Raw genomic sequence first — 18,477 nt, 5'->3', positions numbered from 1 at the left:
CATTCTCAGGTTAGCTGTTAACAATGGTGATAGCTAGACAATATGTTGAAGATGTTAGCCCCCTGTGTTCTCTGTCTATGCCATGATGTTTAGATTGATTCTAATCTAAAAAGTGAGATAACGGAGTTTTACATGAATGCATGCAGTTTTTGAGCAAAGTACAATGTAACCCTAGAAGTACAAATTCACCCCACAAAATATATGTGTGCATGTGGGTCTTTGTCTCGTGTGTGTCTGTCTGTCTGGGTTGGGGGTTGTGAGTGTGAGAAAGTGTATGTGTGTGTGCACAGTGAGTGTAGAGTATCTTAAGTCTGTGAGGGGGAGTATGAGTATGGGAGTTGTTAGGTAGGACTAACACGCAGGCGAATGTAAGATGGAAATAACACTAAAATGTTAGATAAAAGCAGCAACACTAGAATGTTAGGCAGGATTAACACTAAAATGTTAGATAGAAATAGCTCTCAGGCTGATGTGGCCAGGGGGCCCCAGAGGGGGAAACAGACATGAGGTCTGAGGGAGATAACTGAACCAGTGGAAAAGTACTGAAAGAGCAGTAAAACTTGAAAAAACAGAACAAAGGGGGCCATCTGGTACATAGCAAGTTGAGCTAACTGATAGCCGAATAAGGCATGGTCGAACACTGATAAGAGACTGGGGCCAATGACAAACTGTAGAACCGACCATTACCAAATAAGGGAACGGTGCAGGAATAAGGGGGGTATAAGAATAGACAACTTAGAACAAAGGGGTAGAACGCCTTCTCCAGCAAGCCTGATACCTTGCTGTAACTCGATTCTCTCTCGAATAAAGCAGTCTGTTTCTTAGAATCTGACCCGGTGTCTCATTCCTCCGAAACGAACACGAGGACGGTAGCACCGTCCTAACAGAGTGTATGTGTCTGTAAGGTGTGTGTGTAGGAGTGTCTGTGTGTGTGTGTGTGTGTGTATATTGCAATGGTGGTCACCTGTAATGTGACATGAACCCAACGTCCCCGTTGGGGCCCTCCCAATGGGTACCGAACTTAGCTATCAGCCTCTGCTCAGCCACCTTTCACTGCTGTCTGTCCCAAAGTCTGCCTTTGGGTGACCATCCTCCAAGATGGACTTTGGGACAGGCAGCAGTGAAAAGTGGCTGAGCAGAAGCTGATAGCTAAGTTTGGTACCCATAGGGAGGGCCTCAACTGGGACCTTGGATTCATGTCACATTACAGGTGATCACCATTGCACTATATATACACTCACTCTCTCACTCACACTGACACACTCTCACACTCACACGGACACGGACACGGATGCGCACAGACACCCACACACACATTCCCACACTCACACATGCACCCGCCTCACAGACTTAAGACACTCTACACTCACTACACACACACATACACTTTCTCACACTCAACCCCCAACCCAGACAGACACACACACGAGACAAAGATCCATATGCACACATATATTTTGTGGGGTGAATTTGTACTTCAAGGGTTACATTATACTTTGCTCAAAAACTACATGCATTCATGTAAAACTCTGTTATCTCACTTTTTAGATTAGAATCAATCTAAACATCATGGCATAGACAGAGAACACAGGGGGCTAACACCTTCAACATATTGTCTAGCTATCACTATTGTTAACAGCTAACCTGAGAATGCAACTTTTTTAAAAAAAGGTTTTGTGATTTACACATGAAAGAAGTGAAACTATCATGGTATTCAAACAGATGAAAGACTTAACAGACATTCAATTTTTCAATGTATAATTTCAGTTACATCACACTGTAAATTTTTGCTATAAATTCTTTGTGTTAGGATTGAGCCCTCCACTATCACCTGATGAAGGAGCGACACTCCAAAAGCTAGTGTGCTTCCAATTAAACCTGTTGGACTATAACCTGGTGTTGTGTGACTTTTAACTTTGTATACCCCAGTCCAACACCAGCATCTCCAAATCATTTCACATCATGGTTGTCTGTGAATTCACTGTTCCTGAACCTCTTCATCAATTACGTAAACCTGTTCAACTCTGTGTTGTAATGCTCCTTTATTTATATCAATACATGGGTTCTCAAATGCAGTTACTTGGTGCAGTGTTCAAAGCATTTCTCTTCACATTCAATTTAGATTGGTTTGTTCTCTCTTATTGATGTCAGTCATGTAATCAGTTATGTGCGGATTCGCTTGAATCCCAGAATACTGCACACATGGCATCTTCTCTTGCAGTCTCCTTACCATCCCAATGTCCCAAATATACTTTCCAAATGAAGCAGCAATTAATTCTTGTAGAGATTGTCAACATTACTGGCAAGGCCAGCATTTGTTTCCATCCCTAGTTGCCTTTGCACTGAATGTTTTTCAGAGCCAATTCATAGGGCAATTAACAGTCAAGCACATTGTTGTGGTAATGGACTCACATGTAGATCAAACAGATAAGGATGTCAGATTTCCTTTCCTAAAGGACATTAGTGAACCAGATGCATTTTGACAACAGTCACCAGTGGTAGTCATTCGGCCAGCTGTTATTTCAATTTAGATTTTCACTGAAGTGCAATATCACTATTTGCCACGGTGGGATTTAAACCAAAGTCCCCAGAATATCTCTCTGGGGCTCCGGGTTATAGTCCAGTGACACTGGCTCTGTATGGCTCAGGATATGTCAGTTCAAATTTTGATCACAACTGAACTTGTATGAAGTTTGAAATGTACAGTTGCAAATGGTATATTTTGTGATATGTGTAAATTTAAAAATTATATTGTGTAACTTTTCTAATTTTATTGGAATCATAAGATTAATTTATAGTGTAGAAGGAAGCTTTTCAGTTACCCATTCTGTGCCAGTTCTCCCTGGAGGAAATCCACTTACTCCCATTCCCCTATTCAATCCTTAATCTACAACTTCCTTTTATTTAAGAGCCATGTCATTGTTTCTATCACACTTGAAGATAGTGAGTTCCAGGTCATTAACACTCATTGCTTTTTTTAAACTTCAGCAGCTCTAGTTCCCAGACCAAATGGTTAAATCAGTGCTGCATGCTTCTACCTAATGGCCCAATGTTTACAATGCAATGACAACAGCCTACCTGGTGTGCATTGATATGGTTGAATGCAATGTGATGTTGATTAGTAAACTGTGCCTGTCTATTGTAAGCAAGTTGGCAATATATCTGTCTAATGTAGCTTTACTGAAGACCATTGAAGGTTCTGAAAATTGCATCCATTTAATAAATATTGTGGCAGATGGCTGATGGCAATACTCTTCTCTTTTATCCCTGAAATAAAATGGCCACTGATGACCTCTGAGCTTTAAAAACACATCTTTAGCATTTAGCATGCAGTCTACATGCATGACAAAAGCAAACAATAATAACCACACTCAACTGTAATTAATATCTTCACCCATCAAAGTTGTTAGCAAGCATTCAGTGAAAAACTATTCAAACAGTATGCCAGAATGATAGTTTTAGGTGATTTAAATTCACTCATCCCTAGATGAATATGTTTAACTAAGAAATTGATCATTTTCATTCTTGGTAAACAGCTAAAGAGTACAATAGAATCTGATAAATGAGTGGAAGCAATAGTGTACATGTCGGTTATCAAAAAAAATGTGACTTCCTTAAAATTTGATTGGCTGTTTATCCAAGAATTTCAATGACAAATCATGAGCAGAGAATTAAATGGGGAGAAAAAAAGATGGAATAAAGAGAGAGCGAGATAAAAGGGATAGTTTAAAATCTTAACAATAATTAAAACATGGAGTAAGTCTCAAACTTGTGAAGTAAATTTTAAGTGCCAGAGAGGTTGCTTGGTAATGATTAAGACTTAATGTGCCATTAAAATTTACTTTATTAGAACATACAAACCCTACCATTTTCTGGCAAGTTCAGTGTGTACATATCACACAAATCTAGCAATTTGATGGCATTTTGTGCATTTCAATATCAATGCTTGCAGCAAGACATTGTTATACCACTGCAGGCCAACTATAAAGTCATAGAGATGTACAGCATGGAAACAGACCCTTTGGTCCAACCTGTCCATGCCGACCAGATATCTCAACCCAATCTAGTCCCACTTGCCAGCACCCGGCCCATATCCCTCTAAACCCTTCCTATTCATATACTCATCCAGATGCCTCTTAAATGTACCAGCCTCCACCACTTCCTCTGGCAGTTCATTCCATACTCGTACCACCTTCTGAGTGAAAAAGTTGCCCCTTAGGTCTCTTTTATATCTTTCCCCTCTCACCCTAAACCTATGCACTCTAGTTCTGGACTCCCTGACCCCAGGGAAAAGACTTTGTCTATTTGCCCTATCCGTGCCCCTCATAATTTTGTAAACCTATAGAAGGTCACCCCTCAGCCTCTGACGCTCCAGGTAAAACAGCCCCAGCCTGTTCAGCCTCTCCCTATAGCTCAAATCCTCCAACCCTGGCAACATCTTTGTAAATCTTTCCTGAACCTTTTCAAGTTTCACAACATCTTTCCAATCGGAATGAGACCACAATTGCACGCACTATTGCAACAGTGGCCTAACCAATGTCCTGTACAGCCGCAACTTGTCCTCCCAACTCCTTTACTCAGTACTCTGATTAATAAAAGAAAGCATACCAAATGCCTTCTTCACTATCCTATCTATCTGCGACTCCACTTTCAAGGAGCTATGAATCTGCACTCCAAGGTCTCTTTGTTGAGCAACACTCCCTAGGACCTTACCATTAAGTGCATAAGTCCTGCTAAGATTTGCTTTCCCAAAATGCAGCACCTCGCATTTATGTGAATTAAACTCCACCTGCCACTTCTCAGCCCATTAGCCCAGTTGGTCAAGATCCTGTTGTAATCTGAAGTAACCTTCTTCACTGTTCACTACACCTCCAATTGTGGTGTCATCTGCAAACTTACTAACTGTACCTCTTATGCTCGCATCCAAATCATTAATGTAATGACAAAAAGTAGAGGGCCCAGCACTAATCCTTACCTGTGTTTAACTGCTACAGTTGCTTGAAGTTGTTTTCCAATTTACACTTCAATAGTAAACATTGTTAGTCTTATCACAATTTTCATACCAAAAATAAATTCTTAGAATATACACCATCTGAAATTAAGGTAAGTGAGGGCTGATTGCAATGTGGATGTTTAAGATAAGGCAGATAGCTTTCTTGGAGCACTGATTTATTTGGATATAATGGATCCATAGTTCCTGATTTTCTGTCCCATTGAGTGTCATTTAATCAGAAGTAAAAATCTAGGTGAAATTCTGTACTGTCAGAGCATTGTAGAATCCCTACACTGCAGAAGCAGGCCATTTAGCCCATTGAGTCTGCAGTGACTCTCCGAAGAGCATCCCTCGCAGACCCACTCTCTACCTAACCCTGCATTTCCCATGGCTAATCGACTTAACCTGCATATCCTGGACACTATGGAGAATTTAGCACAGCCAATCTGTGAAACCTATACATCTTTGAAGTGTAGGAGGAAACTGGAGCACCCGTTGAGAACCCACACAGGCAGTTGCATGAAGGTGGAATTGAACCCAAGACTCTGGTGCTATGAGGCAGCAGTGCTAAAAGTGGAGTAACTGTGCTACCCCAAACTTGTATGTTAATTATATATTAAGAGCAAATAGTTTTTTGAGGTAATACAGTTGACTGCATTCCAAAAGGGTTTTAATAAAGTGTCGCACAACAAACTCATGTAATTTTAGAGCCTGTGAAATAAAAGGAACAATACCAACGTGGATACAAATTTAAAGTTATTTTCAGACTAAAGGAAGGTTTATAGTTGAGCATTGCAGAAATCCGCATTAAAAACCTGTTATTCCGGATATATTAGAATAACCTAGACTTGGATGTCGAATTTCAAATTTCACTATCAAAGTTTGGAGGTACTACACAATTTGGAACTATTGCAAATCATAAGAGTTTGGAAAAGTTTGAAGAAAACCTGGCAACATGGTGAAGTGCTGAAAATGTGTTGCTGGAAAAGCACAGCAGGTTAGGCAGCATCCAAGGAACAGGAAATTCGACGTTTCGGGCATAAGCCCTTCATCAGGAATCGAAACGTCGAATTTCCTGTTCCTTGGATGCTGCCTGACCTGCTGTGCTTTTCCAGCAACACATTTTCAGCTCTGATCTCCAGCATCTGCAGACCTCACTTTCTCCTCCAACATGGTGAAGTGGGCAGAAAAGTGGTAACAAAATTTAATGCAGAAGAGAATTGTGAAATAATTCCTTTTTAATATTTCCATGTTATATTTCTACATCTATATTTTTGTAATGTAAATTGCTTATGTACGTTTTTCCCACAGCAGTTATACCCTTCCACTGTTAGTGGTCCTGTGTCCACACTAGCAACAGGATGTAAATGCTGTCTATTTACATCGGCAATTTTCTTTATAAATGTAGAAATAAGAATTTAGAATGAGAAATAAAAGTTGAGAGGAAGTGATTATGGATGCATAATTTTACTAATTTGTATAAATTATACATGATTACTATAATTAAGCCTTTGATTATTTTATTAGCTAAAACTTTGCTTATTTTTCCAAGTAAACTATAATTTAGGGTCATTTCCTACAGTGCAAACCACTATGATTTCTGAAAGTTTGTAACTTTTCTATTTCACGAGAAAGGCAGTGAGGACAGAGAATGTTGTTTTAATATACTTGAAGAGGATAATGATCATCAAAATAGATTATACTTCTGAAGTATGCAACATATTGTTTAGAGTGGTGTTACAGTCATCATTCAATGTTACTACAGTCCTCATGGCATATGAATTGCCATGATGTGTGACAAGTATTTAGTTAAATCTAAAAACCTATACAAAAAGTAAACAAGATAACATTTTATTTTCAAACTTCTTACTTTCTTCCATCCTTTCTTCCTTTGAAAAGTGAAATCCTTATCACACTGTCTTTCTTCAATGAAAATAGGCTCAATTTAGCACTCCTGTACTTCTGTAGGCATGAACAATGTTTATCACCCTTCAGGTAGTAAGCTAAAATAGAAGGTAGATAGTGGAGACTAGTGTTGAATAGAATCAGAATATTACTGAATGAATCAGAATTTTTTTGTCAACATTAAAAAGACAATTAAAGGCACTCTGCCTGTGTACAATATCGTATAATAAAGCATAACGAGTCGGACCGAAAGGTCTGTTTCCGTGCTGTGCATCTCTATGATTCTAAATGGGTATAATTTAATTTCCATCACAGAGATGTAGAAACAAAGTAATCATGTTAGAGAATTAAATGTTCAATAATATTTGCCATTTAGGATGGATAGTATGATGTAAATTGTGTGGTTTCTCTATACTTTTAAAATTGTTTATTGTAAGTTTAGGTTTTTGTTTTGAAATTAATCTGTATATTCTGTATGTTGGAGTTTAATCATTAGCTTGAAAACCTTCCTGTAACAATGATGGCTTCTTTTAAAGGTGTTTTTGAGGCCTAGCTTCAGAATTAATCAATTTTTGTTAACTTTGGATTATTTTGCAAACCAGCAAGATAAATAATGACATTTCAGGGTTTTGTTTTGGAGATTCCTGGAACTTTTGTATTAGCTGAAAGAAAATATCCATAGTTTAGGAAAAGAAAACAGAAAAAATAATTCTTACTAAGTTTTGAGCAATCCTTTGAAGCCTTTCATGAAGATGACTATATTGACTAGCACTCCAGAGAAAGGAAGGTGATAGTGGTTACCTAAGATTACCTTGGAGTGAAGATTAGTGATAGTCCCAGACTAGAAGTGTTGAGCTAAAACTCTGTAGAACATAGAACTGAATATTTAATCTCAAGTGTCTAATATGAAGCTATCTATAGTTCCACTCTATACATTATAGTCACAAAACTATTGAGATGTTAGAAATAAGGATTTGGTGAGAGTATTGTATGATTTCTATTTTTGAGTACTCTACAAGGTGTATTTTGGACATAATGCAAAAAATTTGCTTTTCTTTTCAAATTAGAAAGAAATGTTTTGGGATTATATTTTTACTATGTGCTTAAAATCTTTTGAACTTGTGTTATTAATACATTGTTTGACTTACTCTACTTCAACTTCATTTCTTTTCTTAGTAACTTAGGTTTTATTATGGCAATAAAACATGTGGCATCACATGTTTATGTTCCAGCAACCAACCATGCTCTAAACATCTGAATGAAGTGGGAGGTGCAGGTACAGTTACAACATTTAAAAGACATTTGGACAGTTACATTAAGGTTTAGAGGCATATGGGCCAAGTGCAAGCAAATTGGATTAGTTTAGTTTGGGAAATTTTATCGGCATGGACAAATTGGACCGAAGGGTCTTTTTCCATGCTGTATGATTCTATGGCTGGAAAACACATTAAAATGTGATCTATCAAGCCAGGTTTCAGTTTTATATCTGACTTGTCTAGCTGGGAATGTAACAATCATCAAAAAGGGAAAAAAAAGAGATGGGGTAACATTCCTAATGAATTCGTATTCCTAATAAGATCAATGCATTAGTGTGTGAGAGAAACCTAGACTGAAGGATAAAGTTGTGGAATTGGTTTAAATGCAGCTAAGAAACAGCAAAGGACAGTATACATTGGTTTAAGTTGTTTATAGGAGAAAGTGAGGTCTGCAGATGCTGGAGATCAGAGCTGAAAATGTGTTGCTGGAAAAGCACAGCATCTTAGCCTGCTGGACCCACTTTCCTCATTCCCGAAGAAGGGCTTATGCCCGAAACGTCGAATCTCCATTCCTTGGATGTTGCGCATTTCCAGCAACACATTTTCAGCTTTAAGTTGTTTATAGGCCGCCAAACAGTAATGATCAGGAAACTAAAGATGCATGTAATGTGGTAATAGTGAATGATTTCAATTTACATATCGACTGGGTGAACCTGATCAGCATTAATTCTATGAAGAGTGAATTCCTGGAGTGTGTATAAGATAGGTTTCTGGAGCAGGAATCCGTTAAGAATCTAACTAGTTTATCTTAAGTGTTACAGAATAAGAAAAGGCTAATTTAATAACTCTGCTGCAAACTAGCCTTTGGGAAATAGATGACCGAATTTCATTATTAGTTTGAATAGGATATACTTCATTCTGAAAATCAGAATCCTAAATCTGAAAAAAAAAGAAACTCTCAAGGTATGAGGGGCAAGTTGACTATGGTATGTGGGAAAATACTGAAAGATTTGACAGTAGACTGGCAATGGCGAGTATTTAAAGAAGTTTTACATGGTTTATAACATGCTTCCAAGGTACAAACATCCGGTGGCAAAGGTAAATCATCTGTGGCTAACAAGTGTCAAGCCTGTGTAGTAAGAGCAATTAAGAACCCAGTAAAGGCAGACCAAGGAACTGATGAAGTGGAAAAATAATACAAAAGAAAGCTAGCAAGGAATAGAAATATAGCCTGCAAAAGCTTAAGATAGGTAAAACGGAAAAGATTAAGTTTTACTATGTGGGAATTTGTAGGTGGAGACCAAAGAAATTACAGTGGAGAACAGGGAAATGACTGAGAAATTGAAGTCACTTTGTGGAGGAAGGTAGGAAAAATCTTCCAGAAGTACAGTGCAACCAAGGGACTTGTGAAACTGAAAGAAATGGTATTAATTAAGGTATGCTTGATTGATAAAACTCCTGGAGCTGATGCGCTTCCTCCAAGTTTTGGAGTAAGTGATTGTAGTAATAGTAAAGATATTGATGGTTGACTTTCAAAATCCTGCGGACTGGAAAGTATTAAATGTAACACCACTGTTTAAGAAAAGCTGCAGAATACTGTTAGTTTAACGTAAGTAGAAGGGAAAATCTTATTATCTACTATAAAGGTTATGATAACTGGACATTTCAAAAGTAATGATATGTTCAACATGGATATATGAAGCAGAAATGATGTTAGACTAAACCTTTCGTGGAGCTTTTTGAGGTTATTGATTGTAGCTTCAACAAAGGAAAATCAGCGGCCGCAATGCCTTTGAATTTTTAGAAGTATTTTAACAAAGTCTCACACTGATTGCATGGTAGGGTCAATGTGGACTTGTTGGGCCAAATGGCCTGTTTCCACACTGTAGGGATTCTAATTCAAAATAAAATCAGAGTTCGTGGAGTTGGGGATAATATACTCGTATGGATTCCAACTTGGTTAATGGCCAAAAACTAGGGAATGGGAATAAACGGATCATTTTCTGAAAGGCAGTCAGTTACTAGTGAGGCACTGCAAGTGCAAAAATTGCAAGTTCACAATCTCTGTAAATGATTTGGCTGTAGGGACCAATTGTAATATTTCCAAATGTGCCAGTGCCAAAAACTGGGAATGAATATAAATTGTGAAGAGGAAACAAAGAGGCATCATTCTGACTTGGACAAGCCAAATGAATGGGCAAAAACATGATAGAATTTAATGCAAATAAGTGTGAAGTTATATTCTGTTTTTTCACCAAAGTGCATCTCTAATTGTGAGTGGTTTGGCAACCTTGGCTGGGAGTGGCTGGGTGGCCTTGTTCATGAGTCACTAAAAGTCAGCATGCAAGTGCAACAATCAATAAGATAGGCAGATAGTACGTTGGCTTACATTGCAAGAAAGTTTAGTTACAGAAGTGAAGGTGTTTTGCTGTAATTGGTGAGACGGCAGTTGAAGCATAGTTTTAGTCTTAACATTGGCTACTCCTGTTTCTGTTTCCATTCAGCCTATTGACCACTTTTTTCAATGGGTCAGATTTTCCAAGCTTTGCCAATCTAGTGAAGGTAACCAGTCCCACACTTCTTTTTTTTATATGAAAGAAGGCAGCTGAACATCTCTGAGAGGTGATTCCCCTCAGTGCTCCCTCAGAAATGGGGAACCATATTTCTATTCTGAAAGTTCTTCCCACAGTAGTTAGGCTGTGTGAAAGACAAACAAACCCTTCTTTTCACAGAAATCAATTTGGCCTGGTTCAAGTCCCATCTGCTCCGGACGTGTTTAATAACATCTCTAAACAGGTTGATTAGAAAATAACAATAAGGTAAGTGTGGTGTTAGAGTGCTAGGGGGATGGGTTCACAAATAGGTAGGGGTAAGGTGCCAGGTAATTAGGGTGCCAGCTCAGGATGAGTAGGGTGCAACGGAGAGTGGGTATGAGATGCAGTGGTTAGGATGGGATGTGTGGGAGAAAGCTGATCAAGCAGATATGGGGTCTGGATCATTCAGTTCTGGCAGCAGGGTTTCGGAGGGGTGGGGGCAAGGTGGTTAGGTATGGTGACAAGGGATTAGGTTATATCTGGCAGGGAAGGGTGGTCAGATTGTTCCAGTGGGGAATGGGTTGTGGAAGGTCAGGTTGGACAGGGTGACGAATGTTTGGAGAAGGGTTGGAGAGGATGGATGGTCTGGTCTGTGTCGGTGTGGTCGGGTCCATTCTGACAACACTGACGTGATAATTGGTAGTGGGAGAAGGGAAACTGGGTTTGCACAATTCCCTTGAAGTATGCTATGACGAGGATTCTGCAACCCACATCCACACTGACTTAATGAGGGCTTGGCCAGCAGAGAATCTGCCCAAATGTGTTCTTCCCACAATATTCACAGATCTCTTTACACTATTGATATTTAGAAATCTGTTGATTTCTAAATAAAACAAATAATTGAGCTATCATAGTCCTCTGTGTTAGAGATTTTCAAAGATTCAAAATTCCCTGAATAATAAAATGTTACCTTGTTTCAGTCCCAACTGGCTTTCCCTTTATCTTAAGATTGTATCTCCTAGTTTAGACTTCCCAACCAGGAGAGACCTCTACTTTGTCTATCTGTTTAAAGCATATTGTGGTTTCAAAGAGATCACTCTTGATATTCAAGAGAAAACAAGCCTAATTTCTTCAATCACCCTTCATTGGATAGTCTCATGATCCTGGGGACAAATCTATAGAACATAGAACATTATAGTGCAGTACAGGCCCTTCGGCTCTCGATGTTGCGCTGACCTGTCATACCAATCTGAAGCCCATCTAACCTACACTATTCCATGTATGTCCATATGCTCGTCCAATGATGACTTAAATGCACTTAAAGTTGGTGAATCTACTACCGTTGCAGGCAAAGCATTCCATAACCTTACTACTCTCTGAGTAAATAAACTAGCTCTGACATCTGTCCTATATCTATCACCCCTCAATTTAAAGCTATGCCCCCTTGTGCTCACCGTCACCATACTTGGAAAAAGGTTCTCCCTGTCCACCCTATCTAACCCTCTGATTACCTTCTATGTCTCTATTAAGTCACCTCTCAACCTTCTTCTCGCTAACGAAAACAGCCTCAAGTCCCTCAGCCTTTTCCTCACTTTCCAAAGCTTCCACATCCTTCTTATAATGCGGGGACCAGAACTGTACACAATACTCCAGTGCAGCCGCACTAGAGTTTTGTACAGCTGCAGCATAACCTCATGGTTCCAGAACTCGATCCCTCTGTTAATAAAAGCTAAAACACAGTATGCCTTTTTAACAACCCTGTCAACCTGGGTGGCAACTTTCAAGGATCTGTGTACCTGGACACTGAGATCTTTCTGCTCATCTACACTACCAAGGATCTTACCATTAGCCCTGTACTTTGCATTCTGGTTACTCTGACCAAAGTGAATCACTTCACACTTGTCTGCATTATCCTCCATTTGCCACCCCTCAGCCCAGCTCTGCAGCTTATCTATGTCTCTCTGTAACCTACTACATCCTTTGTCACTATCCACAACTCCACCGACCTTAGTGTTGTCTGCAAATTTACTAACCCACCCTTCTAACCCCTTATCCAGGTCATTTATAAAAATGACGAACAACAGTGGACCCAACACCGACCCTTGCGGTACACCACTGGTAACTGGACTCCAGGATGAACATTTCCCATCAACCACCACCCTCTGTCTTCTTTCAGCAAGCCAGTTACTGATCCAAACTGCTATATTTCCCACAATCCCATTCCTCAGCATTTTGTACAATAACCTACTGTGGGGCACCTTATCGAATGCCTTGCTGAAATCCATATACACCACATCAACCGGTTTACTCTCCTCTACCTGTGTGATCACCTTCTCAAAGAACTCAATAAGGTTTGTGAGGCACAACCTACCCTTCACAAAACCGTGCTGACTATCCCTAATCAAATTATTCTTTTCTAGATGGTTATAAATCCTCTCTCTTATAACCTTTTCGAACACTTTACCAACAACTGAAGTGAGGCTCACTGGTCTATAATTACCAGGATTGTCTCTACTCCCCTTCTTGAACAGGGAACCACATTTGCCATCCTCCAATTTTCTGGCACTATTCCTGTCGACAATGATGATTTAAAGATCAATGCCAAAGGCTCGGCAATCTCCTCCCTGGCTTCCCAGAGGATCCTAGGATAAATCCCATCTGGCCCAGGGGACTTATCTATTTTCACACTCTGCAGGATTTCTAATACCTCTTCTTTGTGAACCTCAATCACACCTAGTCTAGTAACCTGTATCTCAGTATTCTCCTCGACAACATTGTCCTTTTCTAGAGTGAATACTGTCGAAAAATATTCATTTAATGCTTCCCCATCTCCTCTGACTCCACACACAACTTCCCACTACTATCCTTGATTGGCCCTAATCTTACTCTCATCATTCTTTTATTCTTTAACTACCTATAGAAAGCTTTAGGGTTTATCCTGATCCTATCCGTCAATAACTTCTCATGTCTCTTCCTGGCTCTTCTGAGTTCTCTCTTTAGGTCTTTCCTGGCTACCTTGTAACCCTCAAGCACCCTAACTGAGCCTTTACATCTCATCCTAACATAAGCCGCCTTCTTTCTCTTGACCAGAGATTCCACTTCCTTCGTAAACCATGGCTCCCGTGCTCTACAGCTTCCTCCTTGCCTGACAGGTACATACTTATCGAGGACACACTGGAGCTTTTCCATGAATAAACTCCACATTTCTAATGTGCCCATCCCCTGCAGTTTCCTTCCCCATCCTATGCTTTCTAAATCTTGCCTAATTGCATCATAATTGCCTTTCCCCCAGCTGTAGCTCTTGCCCAGTGGTATACACCTATCCCTTTCTATCACTAAATTAAACATAACAGAATTGTGATCGCTATCACCAAAGTGCTCACCTACTTCCAAGTCTAACACCTGGCCAGGCTCCTTACCCAGTACCAAATCTAATGTGGCTTCGCTCCTTGTTGGCCTGTCTACATACCGTGTCAGGAAGCCCTCCTGCACACACTGGACAAAAACTGACCCATCTATCGTACTCGTAATATAATGTTCCCAGTCAATATTTGGAAAGTTAAAGTCCTCCATGACAACTACCCTGTCTCTCTCACTCCTATCAAGAATCATCTTTGCTATTCTTTCCTCTACATCTCTGGAACAATTCAGAGGCCTATAGAAAACTCCCAACAGGGTGACCTCTCCTTTCCTGTTTCTAACCTCAGCCCATGCTACCTCAGTTGACAAGTCCCCAAACATCCTTTCTGCAACTGTAATACTGTCCTTGATCAAGAATGCCACACCTCCCCCTCTTTTACCATCTTCTCTGTTCTTACTGAAACATCTAAATCCTGGAACCTGCAACAACCGTTCCTGTCCCTGCTCTATCCATATCTTCGAAATGGCCACAACGTTAAAGTCCCAGGTACCAACCCATGCTGCAAGTTCACCCACTTTATTCTGGATGCTCCTGGCGTTGAAGTAGAGACACTTCAAACCAACTTCTTGCTTGCTTGTGCCATCTTGCGTCCCTGAAACTTGATTTTGTAGTTTTATACTTGAACTACAATTTTGGTTCCCATCCCCCACTGGATTATTTTTAACCCACCCCAATAATCTTAGTGAATTCCCCCCCCCCAGGATATTGGTACCCCTCTGGTTCAGGTGAAGACCATCCTGCTTGTAGAGGTCCCACCTACCCCAGAAAGAGCCCCAATTATCCAAGAATCGAAAACCCTTCCTCCTGCACCATCCCTGTAGCCACGTGTTCAACTCCTCTCTCTCCCTATTCGTTGCCTCACTAGCACGTGGCATGGGCAACAAACCAGAGACAACAACTCTGTTCATAGCATTCTCTTTATGGCAGTAGTGTCTTCCGACTGAAAAGTGTCGAAAATATTTCTGATCCTCCAAATGCAATCTAACTAAGGCAGTCGAACCAAGACTTCTCTACTGCTGTATTCAAATTCTCCAGTAATAAAAGCTAACATCATCCCTAATTACTTGCTGTGCCTATATTTTACATTTCAGTGATTTATCGAAGTACAACCATGTCTCCTTGGAAAGCTACACTTTGTAATCTCTTACTATTGAAGAGGGATTCTACACATCTGTTCCTCCTACCAAAATAACAAACCTCTCAGTTTTCCGAAATCCATTCCATTTGCCACATTCATGCCAACTCACTAGGTCTGTGCAAATCCCTTTGAATTTGCTTTTGCATTTTCTTCACAGCGCCTCACTTCATTTAACTCTTTGTCAAATGCAAACTTGGAAAAATTACGTTTTTTAATCACCTTATTCAAATGGTTGTTTTGAACAATTGGGTCCATTTACTGATCCTTGAGGTACCACACTAGTTGGAACCTGCCATTTTAAAAATGACCCATTGATGTTTATCCTCTGACTGACAGGGAGAATCCTGAATTCTTGCATCAAACATTTCCTTTTGTCAGACATGTTTGCATTTTGATTAGCAAAATTAAATGGACATTTTTATCAAAAGCTTTCTGAAAATGCAAGTATGCTATGTCAACTGATGCCCTTTGTCAATTCTGTACGTAACATCCTCAAAAAACTCCAACCAGTTCATCAAACATGGTGTCCCATTCACTAACATGACTAATATCCAGTTAGGTCATTAGAAAGGTAGGTGTGATCTATATGGACTTCAGTAAGGCGTTTGACGAGGTCCCCCATGGGAGACTGATTAACAAGGTTAGATCTCATGGAATACAGGGAAAACTATCCATTTGGATACAGAACTGGCTCAAAGGTAGAAGACAAAGGGTGGTAGTGGAGGGTTGTTTTTCAGACTGGACGCCTGTGACCAGTGAAGTGCCACAAGGATCAAGCTGGGTCCTCCACTTTTTGTCATTTATGTAAATGATTTGGATGTGAGCATAGGAGGTACAGTTAGTAAGTTTGCAAATGAAACCAAAATTGGAGGTTTAGTGGACAGCGAAGAGGATACCTCAGGCCACTGTTGGAACATTGTGTGCAATTCTGGAAATTTGAAAGGGTTCAGATAAGATTTACAAAGATGTTGCCAGGATTGAAGGATTTGAGCTATAGGGAGAGGCTGAACAGGCTGGGGCTGTTTTCCCTGGAGTGTCAGAGGCTGAGGGGTGACCTTATAGAAGTTTACAAAATTATGAGGGGCATGGATACGATAAATAAACAAAGTCTTTTCCCTGGGGGTGGGGGAGTCCAGAAGTCGAGGGCATAGGTTTAGGGTGAGAGGGGAAAGATATAAAAGAGACCTAAGGGGCAAGTTTTTCACACACAGGGTGGTACTTGTATGGAATGAGCTGCCAGTGGACGTGCTGGAGACTGGTACAATTGCAACATTTAAGAGGCATTTGGATGGGTATACGAATAGGAAGGGTTTGGAACGATATGGGCCGGGTGCTGGCAGGTGGGACTAGATTAAGTTGGGATATCTGGTCGGCATGGACGAGTTGGACCGATGGGTCTATTTCCATGCTGTACATCTCTATGACTCTATTCATGTGTCCATTTAGACCATTCTTGATAATAAAACTTAGCATTTCCTCTCAATATGACAGAAGGTGTATAGTTCCCATTTTCTTTCTCTCTCCCTTCTTAAATAATGGGATAATATTTGCCATCTTTGAATCTGCAAGAACCATGCCAGAATCTGTAGAACCTTTCAAGATGATGCATTCACAATTTCCATAGTTACCTCTTCCAACACTCTAGGAATTAAAATATCAGGGACCAGAGACTTGTCAGCTATTACTTATCAAACTTTAGTTATGAATACTAGTTTCCTTTAATTTCTCATTCTCCTTAATCTGTTGGATTGTGGTGAATTCTAGGAGATTAAATTTATCATTAAAGACAGCAATAAAATGATCATTCAGCTTCCCTAATCCCCATTTTAAATTTCCTGACTTTGCTTTTATGGACCTTTTATTTGTCTTTAACAAATGTTTCCTTTTTATGCAGATGTGGAGGCTTTTACTATCTTTTTTTGTAGTTGCATCCACATTCCGTTCACCCTTTCTTTATCACCTCCTGAGTCCTTCTATGCTATATTCTAAAGTCCTCCAATCCCCAGGTTTATTGCTATTGCTAGACCTTTATGGGCTTTTTTTTATAATCCTTAACATTTTTGTTCCCCATGATTGACTAATTGTTTTAGGTGTTTGTACCTTTTAAAGAAGGTACGTTTGTTGTAAACTGCAATTGGCAACGGATCGTCTTTAATGAACAATGTATTGTGCTACTACTTATTGCAATCCTCTCAGTCAATTTGTCCCTCACATCTAAAATTTTTGTTTTGTTCAAAATTAGCACCTTGTCTTCAAATTGAACTACTTCATTTTCAAAGAAAGTGTTACATTATCACTTATCTCTGTGAGGATATACTTGCCATACAAGGATTGCAACATGACCTTCACCTGAGTAGTCTTTTGGGTGATGGGATTTCCTTGAGGAGAGATTGAAGAAACTCGACCTGTAGTAGAGTTATGAAGAATGAGAGAGGATCTCATTGGAACTTACAAAATTCTTTCGGGGTATAGCAGATAGAGGGAGCTAGGATGTTTCCGCTGGTTGGTAAATCTATAACCAGGGAATATAATCTCAAAATGGGGAGTACATCATTTTAAGACTGAGAACTAGAGAAATATCTTTACTAACAGGGTGATGATCTTTTGGCATTTTCTACCCCAGAAGCCTCTGGAAGCTGAATTATTGAGCACATTCAGTCTAAAAATTGATGCTGCAGGAAACTGCCATTATGTTAGATGAGTCACCTTGATCTGAATGAAAGGCAGGGCAGTCCTGACAGGTTGAATGGCCTTCATCTATAGGAAGGAGTACTTAAGCAAGCTGGCAGTATAGAATATTCTGCATTGCAAGAACGTTTTTTTCCTCCTTCCTCAAGCTTATTGGTAGACTTAGTATCCTTTCCCCAACTTCGCAGACACTTTGAATGTGATTCTCATTGATGTCTGGATTCAAACTGCAATTTCCTGCTGCTAGGTTAAATGTTCCAAGAATGAAATCCCTGGTCTGGGGATAAATTATTTTGATCTGTAACTGTTTGCTCATTTACTTGTTTCAGAACTTATTTAAATCTGTGATTAATATGGAATTCTAACTTTATCATGACAGTGTACAAAATGTCTGCACGTGACTGCATATACCCTGTGATAATGTATTACATTATTCCAAGAATTAAATAAATGAAATTGTTCAAAACATTTAAAATCACAGGTACAAAAGCAAAACATTTTGCTTCAGGAAATCTGAAACAAAAAATACAAAATAATCAGGT

At 39.6% G+C, this 18,477-nt stretch overlaps 1 protein-coding gene across 9 annotated transcripts in view; it reads left to right on the top strand.

Moving 5' to 3' along the window:
* Positions 1 to 18,477, top strand: part of nlgn1 (neuroligin 1) — a 551,948-nt gene that overhangs the window by 64,892 nt on the left and 468,579 nt on the right. Inside the window, exon 4 of one of the 9 annotated variants that reach the window (XM_060834152.1) lies at positions 10,570 to 10,574. The exons of the other annotated variants lie outside the window; for them this stretch is intronic. Coding sequence (XP_060690135.1) covers positions 10,570 to 10,574 — 5 coding nt within the window. The remainder of the gene's footprint in view (positions 1 to 10,569; positions 10,575 to 18,477) is intronic. 9 annotated transcript variants of the gene reach the window in all.

Source organism: Hemiscyllium ocellatum, chromosome 13 (assembly GCF_020745735.1).
Source record: "Hemiscyllium ocellatum isolate sHemOce1 chromosome 13, sHemOce1.pat.X.cur, whole genome shotgun sequence".
In the NCBI taxonomy this organism is placed as follows: Eukaryota; Metazoa; Chordata; class Chondrichthyes; order Orectolobiformes; family Hemiscylliidae; genus Hemiscyllium; species Hemiscyllium ocellatum.
This window is presented reverse-complemented; position numbering and strand designations above follow the sequence as displayed.